The sequence below is a fragment of the Diorhabda carinulata genome, chromosome 6, assembly GCF_026250575.1.
Source record: "Diorhabda carinulata isolate Delta chromosome 6, icDioCari1.1, whole genome shotgun sequence".
NCBI classification, from domain to species: domain Eukaryota; kingdom Metazoa; phylum Arthropoda; class Insecta; order Coleoptera; family Chrysomelidae; genus Diorhabda; species Diorhabda carinulata.
Window position 1 is genome coordinate 9,669,249 of NC_079465.1, and position 22,480 is coordinate 9,691,728.

Consider the following 22,480-nt stretch of genomic DNA (forward strand, 5'->3'; position numbering starts at 1 on the left):
TCTCTTAGGGATGTAATTTATAGTCACTAACAAGCTTTATTAAATACGCCTCTCATAATCACTAAAATATAAAATGATCTTGATCAAAATGAATTTAGAAACAAAAATCTTAGCTCAGATGCTGTGATTGATGCCAGTGGAGAAAAATTACGAGTTATTCATTGCAATATTTTCAAGATTAAAAAATTTTGTGTTAATTTTGCTGCATATTGTATATTTCTAATTATTACTATATCAATACAAAAAAATATTGTATTATATTAATTGAATAATATGTTTTCAATATTTTCAGAATGCGAATAATGCATGAGTTTCTTTTCTTTCTAATTCGCGAAAATAAAAATAAAGACACCATATTACCAATGGAATCCGTAATTCGGTTATTTAAGAGCTGTAGAATCGAGTTATCTGAAAATGATATACAGGAAATGCCGAAAATGTACCATAATGAAATTAGTTGGAAAATGTTTGTACCACCTTTACCTTCACATTTGGGTTGGGAAGAAGGATGGGCTTTAGTATGTGACATCATTTTAAGGTTACCCGTTAGCATTTTCCTTAAGCTCCATAATTGTACTTACGAAGATGCTGATTTATTAGAAATATTAAATCATCCTATTAAAAGGTAAGTGTGGTGAATATTTCAAGAGATAATTTTTGACTGCCATTGTGTATGAAAAGAATTGAACTTTAAATAAATAAATAAATAATGCTTGAAATGTTTTTATTAATAAGATGCTAAATTAACTTTGAATACACAAAAAACAGTAACGAATAGACATCCTCAGATTTTATCCAGTTCACCAAAAACGCTTTCAGAGAGTTTTTTTGGTCACAGATTCGTTGAGCAATTAGCAGGGTTTTCATATAACTTGTTAAACATAGAAATGGGCACACGTAAGTAAGTCTGAGAATTCTACGAACTCAATTCCATTTTTAAAATTGCTTGCACTTGTTCGAAGTTTGAATGTGAAGTAGTAATCTCTAATAAACTGAGCATAAAGACATCCGTGACTACAAAAGCTTGTAGAATGGGTTCTCTACAAGAATTAAACTTTCGGAATATACAATTTAACCCAAAATAATGCTTGTAATCGATTTCAATTATTAGGATGTTAAATTAACTTTGAATACAAAAAGACTAGTAACGAACAGACTTTCCTCACGTCAGATTTTATCCAATTACCAAAAACGCTTTCAGAGAGCTTTTTCAAACACAGTTCCATTGACCAATTAGCAGTCTATTTATATAACTTGTTAAACGTAGAAAAGGGGCACATGTAAGTATTCATGAGAATTCTACCAACTTAATTTCCTTTTTAAAATTGCTTGCACTTGTTCAAAGTTCGAATGTGAAGTGAAAATCTCTAATAAACCGAGCATAAAGGCAACTGCGACTACAAAAGCTTGTTGATTGGGTTCTCTACGAGAATTAATCTTTCGCACTATACAATTTACCCCAAAATAATGCTTCAAATCGGTTTTAATTATTAAGATGTTAAATTAACTTTGAATACAAAAAGATCAGTAACGAATAGACATTTCTTCACCTCAGATTTTATCCAGTTCACCAAAAACTCTTTCAGAGAGCTTTTTCGAGTACAGTCCCATTGACTAATTAGTAGTATTTTTATATAACTTGTTCAACATAGAAAAGGGGAAACATGCGAATGCTACCAACTTGATTTCTTTTTTCGAAATTCTAATGTGAAGTGCATTAAGGCCACCGCGACTACAAAAGCTTGTTCATTGGGTTGTCTACCTCGCGGTGTCTAGTAATATCCCTCTTCTGATTAACAACTTAAATAAAAAAATGTACTAAGAAGGGTCTATTTTTATCGTAAAAAAATACGTTTTCCTTTTTTGTTCTAGGTACTATTTAGTCAAAGATTTACCAGAGAAGTCTAGAAAAACCATTCTTTTTAAACGTAAATATCTATTTTCTCTGTATGATACTATTAGCTATCTGGTATTTTGTGGCTTAGTTCAGTTTGGTCCACAAAAATATAGAGAAAAGGACCAAGTATTTATATATTTAAATTCTAAAGCTTCTCTTTTGGATACAAGAACTAGTAGCCCTGGATACAATGAAATCGAACAGAAAGAATATCCAAGACTTTCATTTACATTCAAAACACTTGCTGATATTGATCACTATTGGCAAAAACTAAATAAGATCAGTAAGTATATTTCTAATTTGATTTGATATATTTTCATTGTAATTTTTTAAAAAATAATCCACATTTTCAGGTTTGAATACTTATCTGAATTCAAGGGAACCAGGAAAACTTGTAACACTTGTTTACATAAACTCCAAACCTGAAATTGTAGAGTGTGTGAAGTCGAGAACAGTTGAATCAGCTAAATTGTAAGCAATTTTTTTACAGTCATTATCAAATAAATAATATGTGTTTAATGAAAATCAAAATAGAATGCTATTTTTGTCTGATTTCTCCAATCTTGTTAGACCTACGGTACTTCAAAAACTGCCCTTTGAAAAATCTGTTAACTTGCACTGTATTACAAGGTTTAACTTTTATTTGTCCCCAATTATCCCTTTTAATGGATAGAATAAGTTGGTAAAACTGTCTTAAAGAACATGCAGGAACTTTGTCTTCCACAAGGGCCCCGAGTATGCTCAGACATGAGTAGTGCGAACTAAATTACTACTTTTTACCACTTTCATCTGTTTGAGGATGTTTTAGGCAGTCCTGGACATCAATCACCATTCAGAAACTTGTTTGCACGATAAATATTAATTTTTTCGCGATTTTCCTTCGATTGCTCTATCTGACGTCTTGGCATTTTTCTGACATATCACTAATTCGACAATTGATACAGTGAAACTGGCTTCCCTAGTGAAATCAGAGCGTAAACAAAATGATCAAAAATGGTTATGTTTAAACCTGTCGTGTCACGCTCGTGATTTGTTTGGGCCTCATTCTGGTTAAATATGAGGTATATAGATACCATTTTATTTAATATGTTATGAATTTCAAGTATAAAGTCCTCATTCCATAATTTAAAATTATTTTAAATGATGGAATGATCACTTTAAGTACAATTTATTCATATTTTCCAGACACGATAATGGAAATATTCCAGGAGATGGTAAAGGGGCATGTGGTCTAGATTCATCGCTTTGGTGCCATTTAGTAAGAAACTGGATGAATACTGATGTACCCGCGGGAAATTCATTGTATACAGAATTAAAACGGAACGTTTTCAAAGAGGTCAGTAATAATACTTCACAAGATGAGAGAAATTTTTTTACCAAACCTTTCTGTCATGTCAAATTTTACAACTGGATTTAATGCTCCAGATATAAGTTACGAGTGCCATTATTATGTGCCATTGTTTTTGTATTTGTATACCCATTATACCTATATTACTATGTTAATGGGATGGCTTTAATTGTCAGAGATCTTCGTCTTCTATTTCAAACGCTACCAGGTGTACTGCTCTTGAGTTCTTTAGTATTTCACACTTATCAGCTATTTCATTTCCCTTCGCTCTGGTGTGTCCCGGAATCCATTGTAGGGTAACATTCAATTTTTCTAGGTAATCCCAAATGAGTTTGGATTTTTTTATATTGGAGCTTGGAGCTCTAATGGCAGCTTGGCTATAGCATAGGATGATGATGTCCTGTTTACGACAGTTTTTTATAGATTGAACTGAACACATTTTTTAAATCGAATTACTATTAATTATTACATCTACAAATAAAAACAAACTACACTTCTCTACACTATTTCTACTACTCATAGTACACCAACACTCACAAAAACCATTATGCATATTTCACTACCGAACAATCACCTCGATATTAATTGTTTCTCTTATATTTTTATTTTAATTGCAGAATGCTCCACAACTTGTGTCATTCAAAGAGTTGCGTCTGAACTCTACAAAAGTATATTTAGCTCACAAAAAAGCAAAAAAGAAAGTAAACAAAGTCAGTAAAATTCCTAAGAAATCTAAACGCAAACACGTAATAAAAAGAACAATACCAAAGCGAAAGTCAACGATAAAAAAGGAATACTATGACGCCGTAGATAGAAAGATATTAAAAAAAATCGCAGGACGCAGAATTCGTTGGTCGAAAAAAGAAGAAGATATGATTTATTTAGCAAAAGTAGCGGATTTATTTTTAGGCGCTGATAAAACTTATAGGAAACAAATAGTACCATTAAATGTTATTCGAGATGTATTGCATATAGTTTCGGCTGAAAGCAAACTCAAAACTTCTAGGTAATTTCTTCAAAGAGTTTGAATAATAATGATTTTTAATTTATCATTTACATTTAGATTTGACACCATTCAAACCAATATTAAATTGAACAAAATGTCCACGCTAACATAGTACAATATACAGAGAGAAAACCGCAACATGTGCAAGGTCATTCGATATTCAAAGTTTTTGTAATAACAATTCCTTATTTATTTTATAGTTCATTAACAACCAGATTTTTTAGATTTTTCTTAGTAAAGCCCTTCCCATAAAATTAGATTACCAGTAATAAAATTTCATACTATAATGTGAATGCACATTATGCAAACATAGACTGCCATAAATATGTAATGCTGTATTAATAACAAAGCCATGCAATAGTCATAAGAAGTTAAATAACATTCTCAATTATTCTATCCTAGATCCTCAAAAGAAGAGATTTATTACCCCCAATCACGCAAATTTGTATGTTAAAAAGTTAAGTGAAAACAATTGAAATCATATAACATCAGAAAATGAAGTAAATCCCTTGAGCTCTGATGATCATCTACAGTTTATATCATACAACACAAATTTTAGGAAAAATACTTCTAAGATCAAATAAAACATTTCTATTGTGCACATAGTAAAAGTTTTGAATATACCGTAAAACAAATAAATCTGCACATACAGGCTACGGCAGCATAACTCCTTTTTTTAATGCTAGACTAGAAACCAAAACCACTACAAAATCTTCCTTGTACCTAACCGGGCTTTTTTATATTGGGGGTGTAAACTACCCCTTATTGCAAAAAAAATTAAAATCTCGGATTTAATGCAATAATGATCAATCAGATAAACCCTTCTTTTCATCCCCTAATCATATGAAAAGTTAAAAAATAATTTCAACGATTCATTTATAATTAAAAATTATTAAAAAGTGTATTTATGTTAAATTGAGAATATTTCGTCAGTATTTTTAAGAAGTGTTGGTTTTTAAATGTTCCCTTATGAAAACCACCTTCGATGACCAAAAATTTCAATATTCCATCTCCAAGAAGAGGTGTGGCTTTCACCGCAACCTTCGGCACAGGATAGATTTTGAAAGTTATAAATACTACGTTCTAACCAATTTTGAAGAAAATCGACCGTAATTATCATAATTTCATGGAAAATCGACTGGTAACTGGCCTATGTTGTTAATACTACAGGCTACCAAGGTTTCACCTCCGATTTCCATGAACCTGGATCGATTTCAATGAGATTTTCATATCATGTAGGGAATACTATAAAAAGGCAAAATCTTCCCTATGTCGATGTGTTCCACACAACTAGGGGGTCAATATTTTTATGTTTAAAATAACCGCGTAAATTGATAGAGGACCAAATTTCAAGCAAAAAATCTTTTTAGCATCTTTTTTCAAATCAATAGTTTTTCAGTTATGCGCGATTAAAAACTAAATTTTTCTATAAACGTTTGTATTTGATTTGTCATGAACTCAAATACTTTTGATTTTATGAGAAAAAGTATTAGATACAAAAATGACGCTTATAGAAAGACAAAGCTTGTTTTTTTTTTAAATTTGCTTCCGGTCAAGTTATGGCCGAAATAAAATCGATTTATATTTTTTCTTCCTTAGCAATAGTATCCAAATTGCAATAAAAATATAATCCAGTGGTGATTATTTACGTACTAATCATGATTTCTTGAAGTTTGAACGATTCAGAATGCATAATTTCGAAAAAAAAATTTAAAAAATTCTCCTTATTTCAAAATTTCTGAAAAACTAAAGGATATACATAAAAAATGATGGGGATCAGAACGCATCTTTTTAACTAATATTTTGCTTTTTCTACATTTTTTACTGTTTGGGGATGAATTAAAAATGAAGACTCTTTGGAACCCATTGGAGTGCGGAATAGACTGCACCACAGGATCTTCTGCAAATAATATTTTGCTATTGCAAAAAAGGATGTGGTGTCGTAAAGTTGGGCTATTTTGCAACTCAACCTGCGGCTGTTCTGGTGAAAATTGCCAATAATGGATTGCGAAGAGGGACAAAACGAAAATAGCAACGACGATGATGAAAATTTAAAAAAAAAAGTGTATTGTATTAAATTTTGTGCACTATTTTTTCAATTTATTGGGATAATAAGGGATTATTTATAGGGGTTGTAAAATATAAATAAAAAACAGATAAAGATATGTCCATTTAGAATAAATAAATCATCAAAAAAAATTCGTCTATATATATTTTTTTTTTCAATTTTTTTCGAAATGAGGGATGATTTATGAGGGTTAAATATTTGGGATACAAAATATTTGAGTTGAACACAAACAAAAAGAGTCAATATAATATAAGTAAGCTACCACAAGGTAATTAAATAATATTTTTTTAATTTTATATTAACCGGGGGTGCTTTATAAGTGATAAAATACATCAAGCAGGGTTGAAAATTTAGAAATACTATATTAAAGCAACAAACAAACTTTTATTCAAACCTTAAAAGTATTTTTCTACTCATTAAATGTTTATACTTATACTTTGATTGATTTTTGGCTATAAAGTTTTCGCTCCCAAGAGTAATAAGCACATATCGGCATAGGCTAGATTTTGAAAATAAGGGTGAGTCAAGCTTAAGTCAAAATTTTTACGCAAATCGATGCAGATTCATGGAAATCGGAGGTAATACCTCATTTTTACCTTGGTAGCCTGGACTATAATGACGTTTGCCGTTGACGCCTATTATACTGTTGCTTTAATTTAGCCCCTTTGATCCCTGTTCTGAACCAGAACTGAATTTTTATGTGGGTCACTACGTTTAGACAAACTGCAAGTGCGACAAAATTAAGAACTGGTGTTTCTCGGTCCATTAGATTACATCAAAATATTGAGATAGTGGGAGGTTTAATGTTGCGATCTGCATGCAAACATGCATCTGCATTTTCCAATAGGTTTGTGAGAAAAATTATCCATGAAAACCTACAGTTTCATCCATACAAGATGACGATTATGCAGGAACAGTCAGAACGTGGCTACAATTCTTGGAGGGACGCGTGGTTCCTGAATATTTGAGTACCATGAAACCGCAGTGTCCGTTATTTTGGGCCGATATGTAAAAATGTTACATGAATTTTTTTCCCACGGCTAAATAAGTTGTAATTGGGAGATATTTGGTTACAACAAGACGTATCAATAGCAAATTCCACAGGAGCTTCGATGGTAGTTTTGAGACAACACTTTCCAGACGCCTCATCTCAATCAGTGATATTTTCCTATGGGGTTGTTTGAAATACCGTGTTTATGTGAATCGTTCAAGAACCCTTCAAAATCTAAATAACATGTAAGAAAAAAATCTATGTTTAAAAAAGTCATGACAAACACCAGAAATCGATAAACTCAATGATTGAAATTAAGGAACGTCAACTACATGATTTTTTGTTCAAAATTATGTAAAACAAAACTTTATGTATGTATCTACATGGTAAAAACCAAATAAAAACTTTCTGATTTATACAATACGTTTTATCAAGTTTTTACAAATGGAAGTTATGCTGTCGCACCCTGTATAATTCAAACATAATTTTAAATAATATAACATTTTATTATTCTTAAAAATATCCTGTTAGCAATTAGGATGTTTTCAATTAAATTGAAAAATATAATTAGTTTCCGGACTGAAAAAAAAACTTTTGTTTTGAAAAATAAAGACCAAAGTATAATTTTCACTTCCGAACTTTATTTTTAAAAAACTTTATTCACAAAAAAACCAGTTACAATTTTACATATTTTAAATGAACTTGATTAATTTAACAAAATTCATTAGATAAATGAATTAATAAAAACTCATTAAAATGGTTTTTACAACAATTCCTATTTATATTGAAATAAATGCTGATTAAGTATTAATGAAATATAATCTATTTTACATTTCAATTTTTAATGTCTGGATTTTTAAAGATGTAACTATCAAGCTGTTTTTTTCATGTTATGGTTATAATCTGAAAGGTTACTTGTTTGAATAATGTTTTAAAAAGTCACCAAAACTGGAGATGTTTTTGAGGACTTCTAAACTTTTTTTGTTATCTATTCATTAACATAACTATAAACTCCTGTTTCAACTTGAATTTATAATAGAGAATAGAAAATTTTTTACCAAACATAAATTTAATTTTTTTATTGCTCTCATCGCCTACAAAAAGAAATATTTTATACAGTTATTTTTTTTATATTCAATGTATAGAAATTTTCAAACAGCTCCAGGAAAATTATAAATTAATATAAATAGTAACGTTCTTATCATTTTTATCAGGGCTATCCAACGTCGATGGATGAAATTGCAACAGAGCGGTGTCTATCATAATATAGAAGAACAATTTCCTAACTTATTCAAAGTGATACCTATTAAAGATACTTTCGGATTGTTAGCAAATAAACTCAACACTCGCGAGGATAACAAGAAAACATTTAGAATTACCGATGGGCAACACTATGCAGCTTTCGTTATTTTGTATCATTATCTCTTGAAAAACATGCATAGGATTATGGATATTCTCCATGGTAAGTTTCTCAAAACTTTTGTCTAATTTTGAGAAACTAACATTGATTTTTAAGTAATATAATAATGTAATCCATGAATTTGTACTTAGATCCAATTATCAGATTCTGAATTTAGATGCTTAGCCATTCAAAAAGAAAAATTGCATTGAAAGAAAACAATTATCCTGAAAAAATTATAAAAAACATATTAAAAAAGGGGATAAACATATACTATAATCAGAACATCAGAACATAAAACATTTCTTCTTAATATATGTAGAAGGACTTTCCCAAGAACTAAGGACATAATACATTATCCAAATATTTCACTAAGCTAAAATCTAAAACATCCAAAAATAAAAGAAGAAATTTTATATATCAAATACCTTATAATGATTGTCTACATAGACCAGACATCTCAGTATTTAGAAAACAGACTAAAAATAAAACTGTATTAACGAACCACATAATATCAAAAAAAATACATTCAATCATAAAGAATCAAAAATTCTTGAGACGGAATCTAATACACGAAAAGAAGAATTTTTAGAAATGGTTCACATTCATAAGAACGAAAAAGATATAAATGGTAAAAAAGACCTAAATAATTTGAGTAAAATTTTCTAGTTCCATTTAGTAAATTTTAATACAACTACGAAAATTTGACTGATAGCTGCTGCACATTTTTGAAATGTAAAAACTAAGGAAATAGAATATTACACTACACACTATTACTCGCAGGTACAGGACCGAAATTTCAAAATGCGCGCGTATACTTCTTGAGGGGAATAAATGATGAACTTTCGTCCCTGCTATAAGGGACGAAGTACGTATTATCGACTTAAGTTTGAAGAAAAATTCATTTTTCTCGTTGACACAGATTTTGATATTCATGATGTATGCGATCTATGGATTAATATAAATAATTGTCAGTATCGAAGCATCATTTTTATATGCTTTTAAATTAAATTTTAATTGATAGAGACATACAATCAAGATAATCTGTACAAAACTATATAATTTATTATGTTACTACGAGGGTTATTCAGGAAGTAAATACAAGAAAAAAATATCATGTACCAACTAAAATTCTACTTTCGTATGTAAACACCAAATAAATTGAGATAGTTTTCATAAAAGTTAACAAATTTTGACATTTATTCCTTATAGAATTCTGCCACTTGTGATCCCAGCTTTTCAATGACACTCATTCGCAGCTCCTTGTCGGGGTTAAAGTTCTGTACTGATGATTAGCTCTTTGTTTTAAGAAACAAGGGAAAATCGCCGGGTATAAAATCGGGATTATAAGATGAATGTGATAAAATCTCCCATTTTAATGAATTAGGAAATTCATGAGTACCTTATAAGGTAAGGGGGATTGCAACAAAATTTTAAACGTCAAATTTCTTCGGTCTTACTTAGAACTACTCTGCTCTTAAAGTTATACCTAGTTAGACAGAACCGCTCAGATTTTGGTTTGCACCACGTCTAGAAAATCAATTAGAAGCACACTTAGTCTATCACAAAAAACAGTCGCATAATCCTTCTAGGTGACAAGATTTGCAAAAATGTTTTTGGTATTTTGGGAGAATAGTGTGCCACCACTTCATCGCCTTCATCCAGTAATGAATAACCATGTCAGATTTTAGAGCTACCCCCTTTTGCTCACCTTTATGGAGGTTTATAAATTTGGCAGGCTAATGCACAATTTACTTTAGCAACTTGCAATGCTCGGCGCTCACACTTCTCATCGTGAACGTTATTTCGGCAAGTTAATTGAATATATAATATAAGGTTTCCAGGCGAAACCTTAATTCATAACTTTTTACATTTTCCAATAAATTCTTATAAGTTTTAATTTTTTGTCAATAAAAACCACATCGTATCTGGCAGGATTTTCAAACTTCTCCGGTGTAATCAGAAAGTTAGTTTTTGAATATTCCTCATATATTATTAATCCAACATATTTACATAATTTTGTAAGAATGCGGAGAGGAAATTTCTGTATTTCTCTTTCAAACTGACCAATGCACCTGGAAATTTTATTCTAACTAACTAAAGAAATTAGTGTAAAAATGGAAATAGCTTTATTAATTGATTCAAAATTATATTATGGCTACCATGTATAAAATTTTATTTTCAGGTAATATCGTAAACATTAATCATTTGTCTGAACAAAATTTAGAGTATACGGAAAAAAATTTGATTGATATAGAAAAGAAAGTAAAAAAATATAAAGATGCTAAAGATCAGGAAGACATTAAAAAAGATGTGTTGAAATCAGTAGTCCATAGTTCGTTATGCTGTAAAGAGGGTGAAGTTGGTAAGAATTTATTTTTTTCCTCATGAATTGTTTTCAGTGATTTTATTATCTAAATTTTGAAATATGAACATTAATTTTTGTGTTCATACTCCATCATAACATTCAGTTTCACACGAATTTTATACACCAAGTGCAAATTTTAAGTCAAAATATATATCATTGACATACTCAAGTTACGAATAATAAACTTGTCATTTTATCGATATATGATTTTTTTATCAAAATTATAAAAATTTCGCAGAAAACAGAAAATGGTATTAGCAATTTACAGAATTTAAATTCTAATGATGTAAGTATATTGGGATATCTTAAACACTGTGTCCCCCTTTCTTGTAGTGGTACTGGAAAATCCAGTATTTACAGCTGATCCATCAATCCCACTCCTTTTAAAAAGTCTAGATGTGGGATGGCTGTAATTGCCATACATCTTCGTCTTCTATTTAAAGCGCTTCCAGGTGTAGTGCTCTGGAGCTCTTTCACACTTCAACAGTAGTCTGCCATAATTTTTATCTCCTTAATATCTTGGTAAAATCGTTCAACTTGCTCTTCAATCACATCTCCTAAATTTTCTGGAAAGTAGTCGTGGTGAGAATGAAGAAAATGAACTTTCAAACTCATTAGACAACCTAAATCCTGAAATGCTTTTGACGATTTGTTTATAATTAGGGTCCTTGTTATTGCCTAAAAATTTCTCTATTTCTTTTTGGAAATTCGTCTTGGTTATGATGAATTGTGGATCAGCCATAAGCCGTCTAGTATCTGCTCCAATAAAACACCTTCATTCAACTTTGCAGTCGAGAGGCCTAGAAACTTTGATAGTAAGTAAAGCAGTGGTAGAACTTTATGAGGAGGCACCAAAGTTTCATGTAGGACGTTCTTTTCGTCAATGTTAAACTTCCTCAGGTGCCAACACTTTTTGGTCCAGTGATTTGCTCGGTCTCTACTATCCATACCATAGTCACAAAAATCGTAGTAATTGGATAAACCCAGATTGTTGTCCGAGCAACATGCCCGAGATTTTAAAATCACCGCACCTTTATATTTTAATTTACAAAGAACCAATTCCAAGTTCTTGTATGTTTCATTGAGGTGTACGGAATAACCTACAGCAATGGAAACATAGAAACCGCCATTGTGAAGTAGAACTGCTACAAGGCTTTTTCCTAAAGAATGATACGTTATAGCCTGTATACATTTAAAATCAATAATCAAAATAAAATTGTACTTATTTATTTATGACTTGAAGTTATCCCAAAAATTCCCTAGTAGTAACTTAAACAGCATGTTCACTAAATTTCGTTTCCGAACTGTTTACCAGTCAGATAGTAATTACCTACCTGTTCTGGTTTTAAGAATGGTGAATATAAATACCCTACTAACAGAGCAATTTTTTCGATGTTTTACCGGATTTCACCGGACAGTCTCCAGAGAATATACCAGTAACTCTCTTTAGCTGTCTTTGCTTAATGAAAAGTCTTTTTGGGTCTAGTCAGTAGAATAAGAAAATAATATCGTCGATTGTTTCAGACTTGGGGTCTTACTTTATGTTTCTGATTTTCTCTTGTTTTCATGATCACTTGATGTCTTTTTTGGATTGGTGATTATCACTTGATATCTTTTTTGGCAACCTATAAAAGATTGTGGGATCCCACATCATAGTTACTTTGTTGTTTTTTTTAGTACGTTCAACAATAAGTATTCTCATACGAAATTTGACTCAATTTTACAAGATTTAAATGCTTGAAGGAGTGCCCTTCTGTCTGATAGTGCTATATAGTGCGGTGTTTGCATTGCAGGCAATGGGCTGTTCGTCAACGAATGGCGAATGTTTTCGCCTGGAAAATGGAAGGTTTTGTGCCCATTGGAGCCTTATATGCCTACTTCTATTTGTCCATTTGGTGTGTTATTGCATGGCAAACCGAGATTTGAATCTTATGTAGGATTTTTACTCCAATTTTGGTTTTTGTTCTTGTATCATGAAAGCTGCATAGCTTATGATATGATATATATATATATATATATATATATATATATATATATATATATATATATATATACATCCAATTCATTATTATTGGTTCCTTTGCTCATTCTACAGCAGTTGTATAAAGCATTCCGAGCCTCATGACTGGGGTTGTAGATCACCCCAGGATATTTTATATGGTGCTAGTTCATTCTGATGGATTCCAAAACATACTTGTCCCAGCACATAGAACTAGGGTAGTCATTTAGAGGTTTATGCTCAGACATCCATTGATCCACCTTCTCCATGTATATAGCGTGAATTATTATTTTGTAACATTAATCGAAATATTACTTTATGAACGTGCTATAATATACTTCCTAGCGCTTCTTGTTTAATGTGAATTTAATATATTTCAGATTTGAGTATACATCTATTGAAAATTTATCAAAACCATCCTGATTTGGTAGTACGAGCTGCTGTTACCGAACTAAGAGAAACGAGTACAATAACACGCCAAAAAATAACAAATAAAAAGACGAAACTCTGGGATACCCCATTTGCACTCTCACAATATTATATATTTTCACAATACAGCACTTTCGATAAAACAACAGCTGTAGAAGCGTACACGACAATGTTGGATATTGTTCACAATGAAGGAAACTGTATTCAAAATAGGGAAGAAGGTATACAACATAAAAGATATGGACAATTATTAGGTATAAATGAATTTTTCGGATATTGTGATAGTATTGGCTTCGAATTTAATTTACCTCAGTACACCATTGCGTTGAATCCTAAAATAGAGAACCACGACGAACTTGTCCATGAACTCGCCCTAAGATTCCAGATCAAACTGAAATCATCACAGCAGGATAGTAACGAAGCTGAAATTGATTTGGAAGAAGAAGACGACATCAACGATACAGTCAAGTGAGTATATAAATTAAAAAATATAACAATCAAACATTTTAAATATGCCTTAAAAATACAATATATTTTTTAATTTATTTAGTATCGATCCATTCACATCATCTCAATTAATTTTCCCTCTTTCTTGAAACCAAAAAAGAACTATGTATCCCCCAACTTCTGTTAATTCAACATATATTTCAATGACAATACTAGTGAGGGACTCATCACAACCGTAATTTAATAGACAAGACTAGATTAACTTGGTGTAAAGGCCACGAATCGACCTTGATAACCCTTTGATTACCAGCCAGTTAACAATGATTTTACAAAATGAAAAACATGTTAGAGGACTATACTTCTTGCCGCTTCTAATTTTAAGAATATGTATACCAGCGGTGGTCCTTCAGCTTCCTTTGCCGCATCTCGCATTTCGTATGCCTCACTTTTCTATCTATCTACACGCTTTCGCGGATAGCTCTGTCTGTCATTATCTGTTTAATTCCTTCCTTCCAGGTCCTTGAGGGTCTGCCTTGTCTTATTTTTTTCTGCGTTTGACATATCAATGCTTTCTTCAGCCACCTGTTCTGCTCCATCCTCATCACATGTTCGTTCCAGAGCAGTTGCTTAGTGTGTATTCTCTCTGAAGTCATGTATACTACGCGTATATTTTCATTTCGTATATGCTCTGTTCTGGATATCCTGCACGATCTTCTCAAGTAGTCGATTTCCACAACCTCTCTATATGTTCCCTCTATTCGTCTCGCATCCATACGTTAAAATGGGCTCACTATGACTTTGTTTTAAGAAAAACGGATGTAAATACCGTAGCCTTTGTGATGTACAGTCTCGAAATCACTCTGTCTCTAATTAAATTTAAGGGAAAAAAATGAGACAATTTCACATACCACATTTTAATGGTGATAGCACCTTGTATATATTTTATGATTTATTAGCCAATTCTCGGTACATTTAGACATTGTAGTATTTCCTATAATTAATTCAACCAAACAATTTATTTTAGAATCTCGGCTGATCAAGAAACCGAAAAAAATGTATCTGAACCATCAGATCTAATCACACCTATGGACGTTGATATAGAAGATACACAAATAAATCCTTTAGATCTCACAATCGATCACGGCATTGCTGATACTATAGATCGTTTAAAGACATGGGTAACTGACCGAGTAAAGATTAACGATGAACGAAGAAGTCCTAGTCCAGAATTTATGCTCATACCATCTGATATTGATGAAAGTTATGGTGATGATCAGAATCCCAGTGAAGACCACATACAAGAAAAAGTTGTTGCCAAAAAAATCAAACCTCGAGAAAAACAATCTAAACAAATTCCTAGCTTGGAAGAAATTAAAGCAGGTAAACTTTTAATTTAGTATTTTTTAAGAACCATTTAATTCTACCTAAAATGATTTTGAAAATTGGATTAATGCACCTAATATTATTTTTACTGCATTGATTTTATAGTGGTCTCACTATTTGAATACACTTATTATAAGCACTGACATCTAATACATACACTGTTAACCCAACCAAAAACTAAGGTTTGATTTGGAATTTTTCAATACATTATTCATCGAGTTGGAGCTTTATATTGTAACAAGGCTACATATGTTCTTCAAATGGCGAGGTTATTTATTTTGCCCCTTTAATTTGACCTTTGGTTATATAATTACACAGTAATCGATTATTCTGAAATTTTAGTGCCGTCTATTGGAAAAACCTTCAAAAATATATGTTGTAGAGTAGAAAGTTCCAAATCTTGATTTATGTGAAATCTTTGGTCCCGACAAATATGTAAGCGTTCCAGTGTAGTACAAATTAGTATGGGGCTGTTGGTGGTGGAACTCAAAATAAATCTGAAAGAGACAGTTAGAAACTTGAGGTATCAATGGTGATAGGAAAAGGCTACTAAATTGACAAGAGTTGACTTTGTAAGGTGTCACTATGCAAGATTTATTGGACGTTGTTGCTACTTCGGATCGATTTATAGATGAGGCGACCGTTCTTAAGAGGGTAATAGTGACATCCAGAAATAATATAGAATGAGCAAGTAGCGATGACGCTTTCACGAAGCGGCATGGGATAGGAATCCATTAGTCGATGCTTCTATCTGCTATAGAATAACAGATGGTTCCATGAAGGTCATTAGAGACCATAGTTCTGTAAATTACAATATTCCAGGATTAGTGGTAGTAACTACGTCTCTTTTATGGACAAAAGAAGCATCGATTCTGGTATTAGCAAGCCCGAAGAACCAGCAGCAGTAGAGGTCTTTAGGTTAAATACCTGTGAATTTGTTTGGTTACTAAATGAGGCGCTTGGAGTTGGTCAGCAAGTCCGGTGACGCTGCTGCTGGAGAAGTTTTCAGATCAGGCATGAAGATCCTATTTATAATGAGATAAAGCGGTATTAGACCTTTGGTATTATTTTATCCATACCAGGAGTTCTCTTAGAATTTGAGTAAATAATTTCTTGCTGTATTTCGTTTATAGTTGTGACTAGATTTGTAGTTATTTGGAGGAATGTCAAATAAATTATTTTATATTTCAAAACTAGGTATCTAGTTGTTAGACAGAAAACCTTTTTGCTAAATGTACAGCAAATTGTCCATTAGGTTTTATTTAATCTATTAATTACTTTTCCGAATTTATTCCAACAAAATAAATTTACTAAATATGATTCTTACTTATTTAACTACTCTCAAAATCACTTCCATTACATTTTTTAGGTATGTTGGAGTTGAATACAAATAATGAGGAACGAACGATTCCATATATAACGGAACTGAGTGATCTACTAAAAGAAAATTTCAGTGAATTAAAAACAAACGTTAATGTGTTAGCTTTAAAAGAACATTTCATTACTCAATACGCTACATTGAATAGAATTTTATACGAAGATTATGAATATATAAAAAATCATTATATGATAAAATTTATTGAGGATCGTACCCAAAATAAGAAACTTTGGGATCGAATTGAAAGGTAAATATAAGTTTTAGGTAATCTATAGGATTCACCAACACTGTAACTCCATATTTAATTAATTCATATGAATTTTTGTGTTACCTAAAACAGCAAACAGTAGAATGGGAAAGAATTAAAAATGTCCAAATTTTGTTCATAAACTTCAAAAAATATGAATGAAAGAAGAAACAGGTTAATGTAAAAGAAGGAAATAAAAAGAGTGTGAATTTTTTTGCAGTGCATAGTGCAGAAATTTTTATCCAAAATTCAATTTTTGTTTGCGATAAAAATTGATCCTATAAATTAATATATACCAAGCAAATTTCCTCAACCCTTAAAAAGGTCAAAGTCAAATACAAATGTTATTTTTTATATCATATCATGACGTATACAAAATGTGGATTATTTAAAACATTACATTTAGAAATATATTCAGGTTGTATTGTTGCAATTTTTTTTGTATATGTGGAGAGGCTACCTTGATATATTTGGTGCTCAAGACTATTGTAAAAAAATAGTAGAAGTAATTAAAGAAATACAGACGATATAATAGCGATGCTGCTAACATCAAAATATGTGTTTAGATTAAGAAAACAACTCAGTGGAGTTTCAAATTGTTAGATGTAACTAAAAGTCCTGCAAAATATGAGAACAGCGATTAAAAGGTGAAAATATAAGAAAAAATTGAAGAATGTTAAAAGAAGAAAATAAAAGTTATGACATATTGATTTGTTTAATGTGATAACGGTAGTAGTCTGTATTAAAAACTCCAAGAGTATAAAACGGATGAAAATGTAACCTTCACGTCTTGGAAGGAAACTCTTCCTCTGGAAGTGATGTATGGACTTAGATAAAGCATATATACTATTAATTCTGGAATTAGGCAGCAAATCGAAATAAAGAGAATAAAAGAAATTAATGAAAGAATATAAGCAATATGACCCCAGTAGAGTTTAACAAATTAAGTATTGTCTAGAGATAGTAGAGGAGAAGAATCCTGAAATGAAAATATTCAACTTTTGATTTCAAAGTGATTATATGAAAAAAGTAACAAATAAGTAACTAGTGAGCTACAATAATTAATTAAATAGAAAACATTAAAGAAAAACGTTTTTTTGGAAACTTAACAGTTTATGAATCTCTGAATAGTCGATATTAGTTACGACTATTGACTGATATTTTAACTGGGGACGGTCATTCAAGATACCTTCTCTATGCTATATGCATTCAAAAGGAAGAAACTGCAGACCACATAATCGGTGAATGCTCCGAACTCTCACAGGTGAGGTTCAAAAACGTAGACAAACTTTACAGTTTTCTCAGTGACGTTAAAGTGACAAGTCAAGGTATTGGATTAGCTTTTCCATAGACATTGGTAGTTTTATGTGAGACACTGACCTATCAGTCTACGAACAATTGGTGATAAGTAACAAGAAGGTTCAGTAGTGCTTACATATAAAACAGACGAAAACTAAACAACAAAAAAGTAATGAAAGTAGTTGAGTTAAAATTTCTGGTTATATGTACACACTGTTTACTACAAGTTTATCTTCGGTCTCTAAAAAAGATAACTTGGTTATTGAAAGGTTGGGCTGTGTAATTGAGAGTGTTGGTGCAATGGTAGCAACAAACATTATGTTTAGAATGAGACCAAATATCTAAGTTGATAAAAATTCTTTTCATATTAAAAATAGGGTATCAGTATGATTATCTAAAATGTGATTGTAGAACGTAATGCTGTAGATTCTACAAATGTTAGTTCTATATTTATATTTATTGCTAAATTTAACGATTGCGTTGGCTATAAAAAAATGTAAGACAAGCATAACTTTATAGTGTGGACTGTACTTTCTTCCAATCTATAATTAGTTCATTGAAACTTTACATTTTTGGACCCCTACCTTGCGTTTCTCAGAGGACGTAATTTTATTTGATAAAAATATTTGATATTTGTCAAATATTTTTGCACAAATTTTGCTGTATAACTTTTTTTATTTTGATTTTACAAAAAAAAATTCCTCAGAACAATCTTTTAGATCGTCTTTTGAGGATTAATTTTACCTATAATTTTTTTGCATTTCACTAATTTTTATGGGTCATAGAGTCCGTAGGCGCTTTTTTTACGTGGTAACCCCAATAAACCTAATTCACAGATAATTTGTAGGTGAGATAGTTGTGAATGATTACATTTTTTGCAGCTAATCTATTTTACAAGATCGTCAAGGCTGTAGTTCACATTCTAATTAATTTTCTTCTATAAACTTTGATATTTCCATGATGTTGGTGCAGGTTTCGCCAGAACAATGGAGACTATTGCAGAGCATTTAAGGCCTGCTTTTCTGCAGCCGCATATGCTTCCACAATTTGATTTGCACCTGCAGAAAATTAATTTCATAAGCTTGGGGGTACTGGAGGCTTGGAAGCGTGTATTGTATGCTTCTTCCAGACCCAATCTTCAAGATTCTGATGTCTTCCATCCCCCCACACATCGGTAAAACAAAATTGCGCCCTCTAAGAAATGCAAGGAGAAATGTGACATTTCAGTGGACTAAATTTACGAGCATAATATTAAATCTTTATTTTTTAGTGATATATTTATAAAAGATTTCTTATTAATGCCGAATTTTGAGGATCTCATGAGGGAAGACAATGCAACCGATGAAGATATTCTACTGGCTAATGAGATTATTCAGTTTGCTGCTTCTAAAACCTTGTTAGGTGCCTCCGCTCAAGAACTAAAGGTAATTGAAAACTAGTTTTCTTCAAATAGTTGAATAGCATGAATTTTAAACTTGGTATCTAGTTACCGATATAATTCAGATTAAATAGATTGAAAAATCTATTCCATAATGTTGTCATTCCAAATGTGTTAAGCCTTATTTTGTTGGGCTCATTAAAATTTTTTTCAGGACAATTTTCTACATCGCGAAAAGAATATCTCTTTATTGAATATTTTGAAACATTTAATGAAAGCTGGTATTCTACTTCAAACTGGCATTTGTTCATTAACATTTGTCCATTATAGTTATCAATATGCATGGATTCTTCAAGATGTTATTTGTGCGAATGTAGATACGAAAGAACAAAATAAAGGGTATGTATATTATTCAATATACTGTGAAAATATTGTAATAAAACATTATAGAAAGTGGAAAGTAGAACTCTTTATTACGTTGCTGTTAACTCTTGCTTTATTCACTGGCGTTAAGTGGATAACCAAGACTATTTATTCATAATTATGTAATAGCGTTTTTTAATCTATATAAGTAGTTGATAAATGATTTCTGTAATAATTATTATTACCCATCAGACATTTTCCACTGCTTACTGTGTACATGTAGTGATTTGATTATTATCTGTATATATATATATATATATATATATATATATATATATATATATATATATATATATATATATATATATATATATATATATATATATATATATATATATATATATATATATATATATATATATATATATATATATATATATATATATATATATATATATATATATATATATATATATATATATATATATATATATATATATAATTTTTTCAACTCTATAGTGCAAATTTCAGTAAAGTGTTTTTATATTAATATATTTCCATATATTACTATTTATTCTAATCTTTTTGATTTTTTCCACGTTCTTATACTCGAAATAATTTTAAGCAAATATATATACAATAATTCGACTTTTTATTACTTTTAGACAAAAGCGGTGTAGTATGAAAGTTATGCCTTGGGTGAGGGTGGATGGCGTCTTGAATAAAATAACATTGAAAATATGGATAAGCAATGTACTATCATATTGCCTGGATTTTCCAAAAGTACCATTCTCTAAACTTTGTGATAAATATTGTTTCATAAAACCGGTAGATTTGTTTTTTATCGTACAGGTAAGTGAATGATATAATTTACAATTAAAATCGTAATCGGAAAGAGACAGAATCAAATATCACAATAAACACTAAATATTTGTAAAATGTATCATATGGAAATACGAGGATGTATTGATATCTAGTTAGCCTAGACCAGTTCTATGCATAAACAAAATATTGCGTATATATATAGCAACGAACAATTTCATCAAATACCTGTATTTAAAAGGGTTGAGTGTTAAACAGATATGCTTAATACCCTTGGTGATCAATGTCCTTCGTATGCGACCGTGAAAATTTGGACTGCAAGCTTCAAAAGAGGTAAATTTTCCATTGAAGATGATAACCGATTGTGAAGGCCAGTTTCTGTGTCAGTCCCCGAAAGTATCGATGTAGTTCATGACATGATTTTATCAGACCGTCGAATTGGGCTAAAACGGATATCTGAAACACTGAATATTTCATACGAACGCGTTCATCATATAGTTCACGTCAATTTGGACATGAGAAACATTGCTGCAAAATGAATCTCCAAATGTTTGAATGTTGATTTCTTAAACTAAATTGTTACTATGGATGAGACCTGGGTACATTTCTACGAAACAAAGTAATAATCGATGAAATGGCGACACTCTGGTTCTCCAGGACATAAGAAGTTTCGTGTCCAAAAAACTGTTGGAAAAGTTCTTACTTCAGTTTTTTGGGATTACCATGGAGTAATCATGATTTATTCTGACCGAAATATTATTTTGTCTAGCAAATTGTATTAAAAAAAATAATATTCATATATTTATGGAATACATCGTTAAAAATTAGTTATAAAACACTTGTTTGTTCTACAAACGACTCTTGTAAGAACCATAATACCCATTAAAGTACTGGGTCTGCAATTATCATTGTGGTTTAATAAACTTTATTAAGATACTGGGTCAAATTTAAGTTAATCTATCACCAAACCCTTGGTACAAACTTACTGCTTCACAATTATGAAAAATACCGTTACATTTTACAATAATTTGAAAAAAAATAAAAAAATTTTCATAAAAATTCGTACGTTTTTTAGATTCTAGAAGAATTAGGTTGTATAGAATTGTTATTTTACGATAAGATGGAAGAAGATTTGTTCACAGAATGGACTATGACCAAAGAACGTAAGATCTCTTTTATCTATAAAAATATTTATTGGAATAGATGAATTTATTTATTTGTAGAGTCAACAATTTATATTATCTCGAATCTTAATTTTTTGTATTCAACTAAACTAGTAAAATATTTGACAATATCTTGTAACACGCGAAGGTTTTTTCATTATGTGCTGATAAAAAATCATGGATGACATGGAAGTTTACAATTTTCTACTTCAAATTTTGAAATAACAAAGTCAGAGCAGAATTATTCTTGTTGGAGAGAATTCGAATCACATTTCGGTCGTAGCGCATAACTATCAGTAACTGTAACAATTGGGAACATGTTGAGCGTTCGCTGTCAAGACTATTATTTTTTTGTGTCTTAGGGATAAACAGGTATATTTTCAAAACAGAAGCTATTAGGTTGCTTTGATTGAACTTTCTTATATTAATAAACGAATTTAATCATTTTTCTTGTAAGAAAGGTTCTTCTTCTTCTCTCTCTATTGGCCTTTTGTC

General features: G+C 30.8%; 1 protein-coding gene across 1 annotated transcript in view; it reads left to right on the forward strand.

Annotated features, from left to right (window-relative positions):
- Positions 1 to 22,480, forward strand: part of LOC130894867 (general transcription factor 3C polypeptide 1) — a 52,099-nt gene that overhangs the window by 22,726 nt on the left and 6,893 nt on the right. Inside the window, exons 10-23 of the mRNA XM_057801882.1 lie at positions 293 to 625; positions 1,873 to 2,180; positions 2,251 to 2,368; positions 3,083 to 3,233; positions 3,863 to 4,251; positions 8,525 to 8,772; positions 10,895 to 11,074; positions 13,457 to 13,973; positions 14,977 to 15,332; positions 16,705 to 16,960; positions 19,530 to 19,683; positions 19,852 to 20,036; positions 20,666 to 20,852; positions 21,898 to 21,985. Of these exons, the coding sequence (XP_057657865.1) occupies positions 293 to 625; positions 1,873 to 2,180; positions 2,251 to 2,368; positions 3,083 to 3,233; positions 3,863 to 4,251; positions 8,525 to 8,772; positions 10,895 to 11,074; positions 13,457 to 13,973; positions 14,977 to 15,332; positions 16,705 to 16,960; positions 19,530 to 19,683; positions 19,852 to 20,036; positions 20,666 to 20,852; positions 21,898 to 21,985 (3,470 nt within the window). The remainder of the gene's footprint in view (positions 1 to 292; positions 626 to 1,872; positions 2,181 to 2,250; positions 2,369 to 3,082; positions 3,234 to 3,862; positions 4,252 to 8,524; positions 8,773 to 10,894; positions 11,075 to 13,456; positions 13,974 to 14,976; positions 15,333 to 16,704; positions 16,961 to 19,529; positions 19,684 to 19,851; positions 20,037 to 20,665; positions 20,853 to 21,897; positions 21,986 to 22,480) is intronic.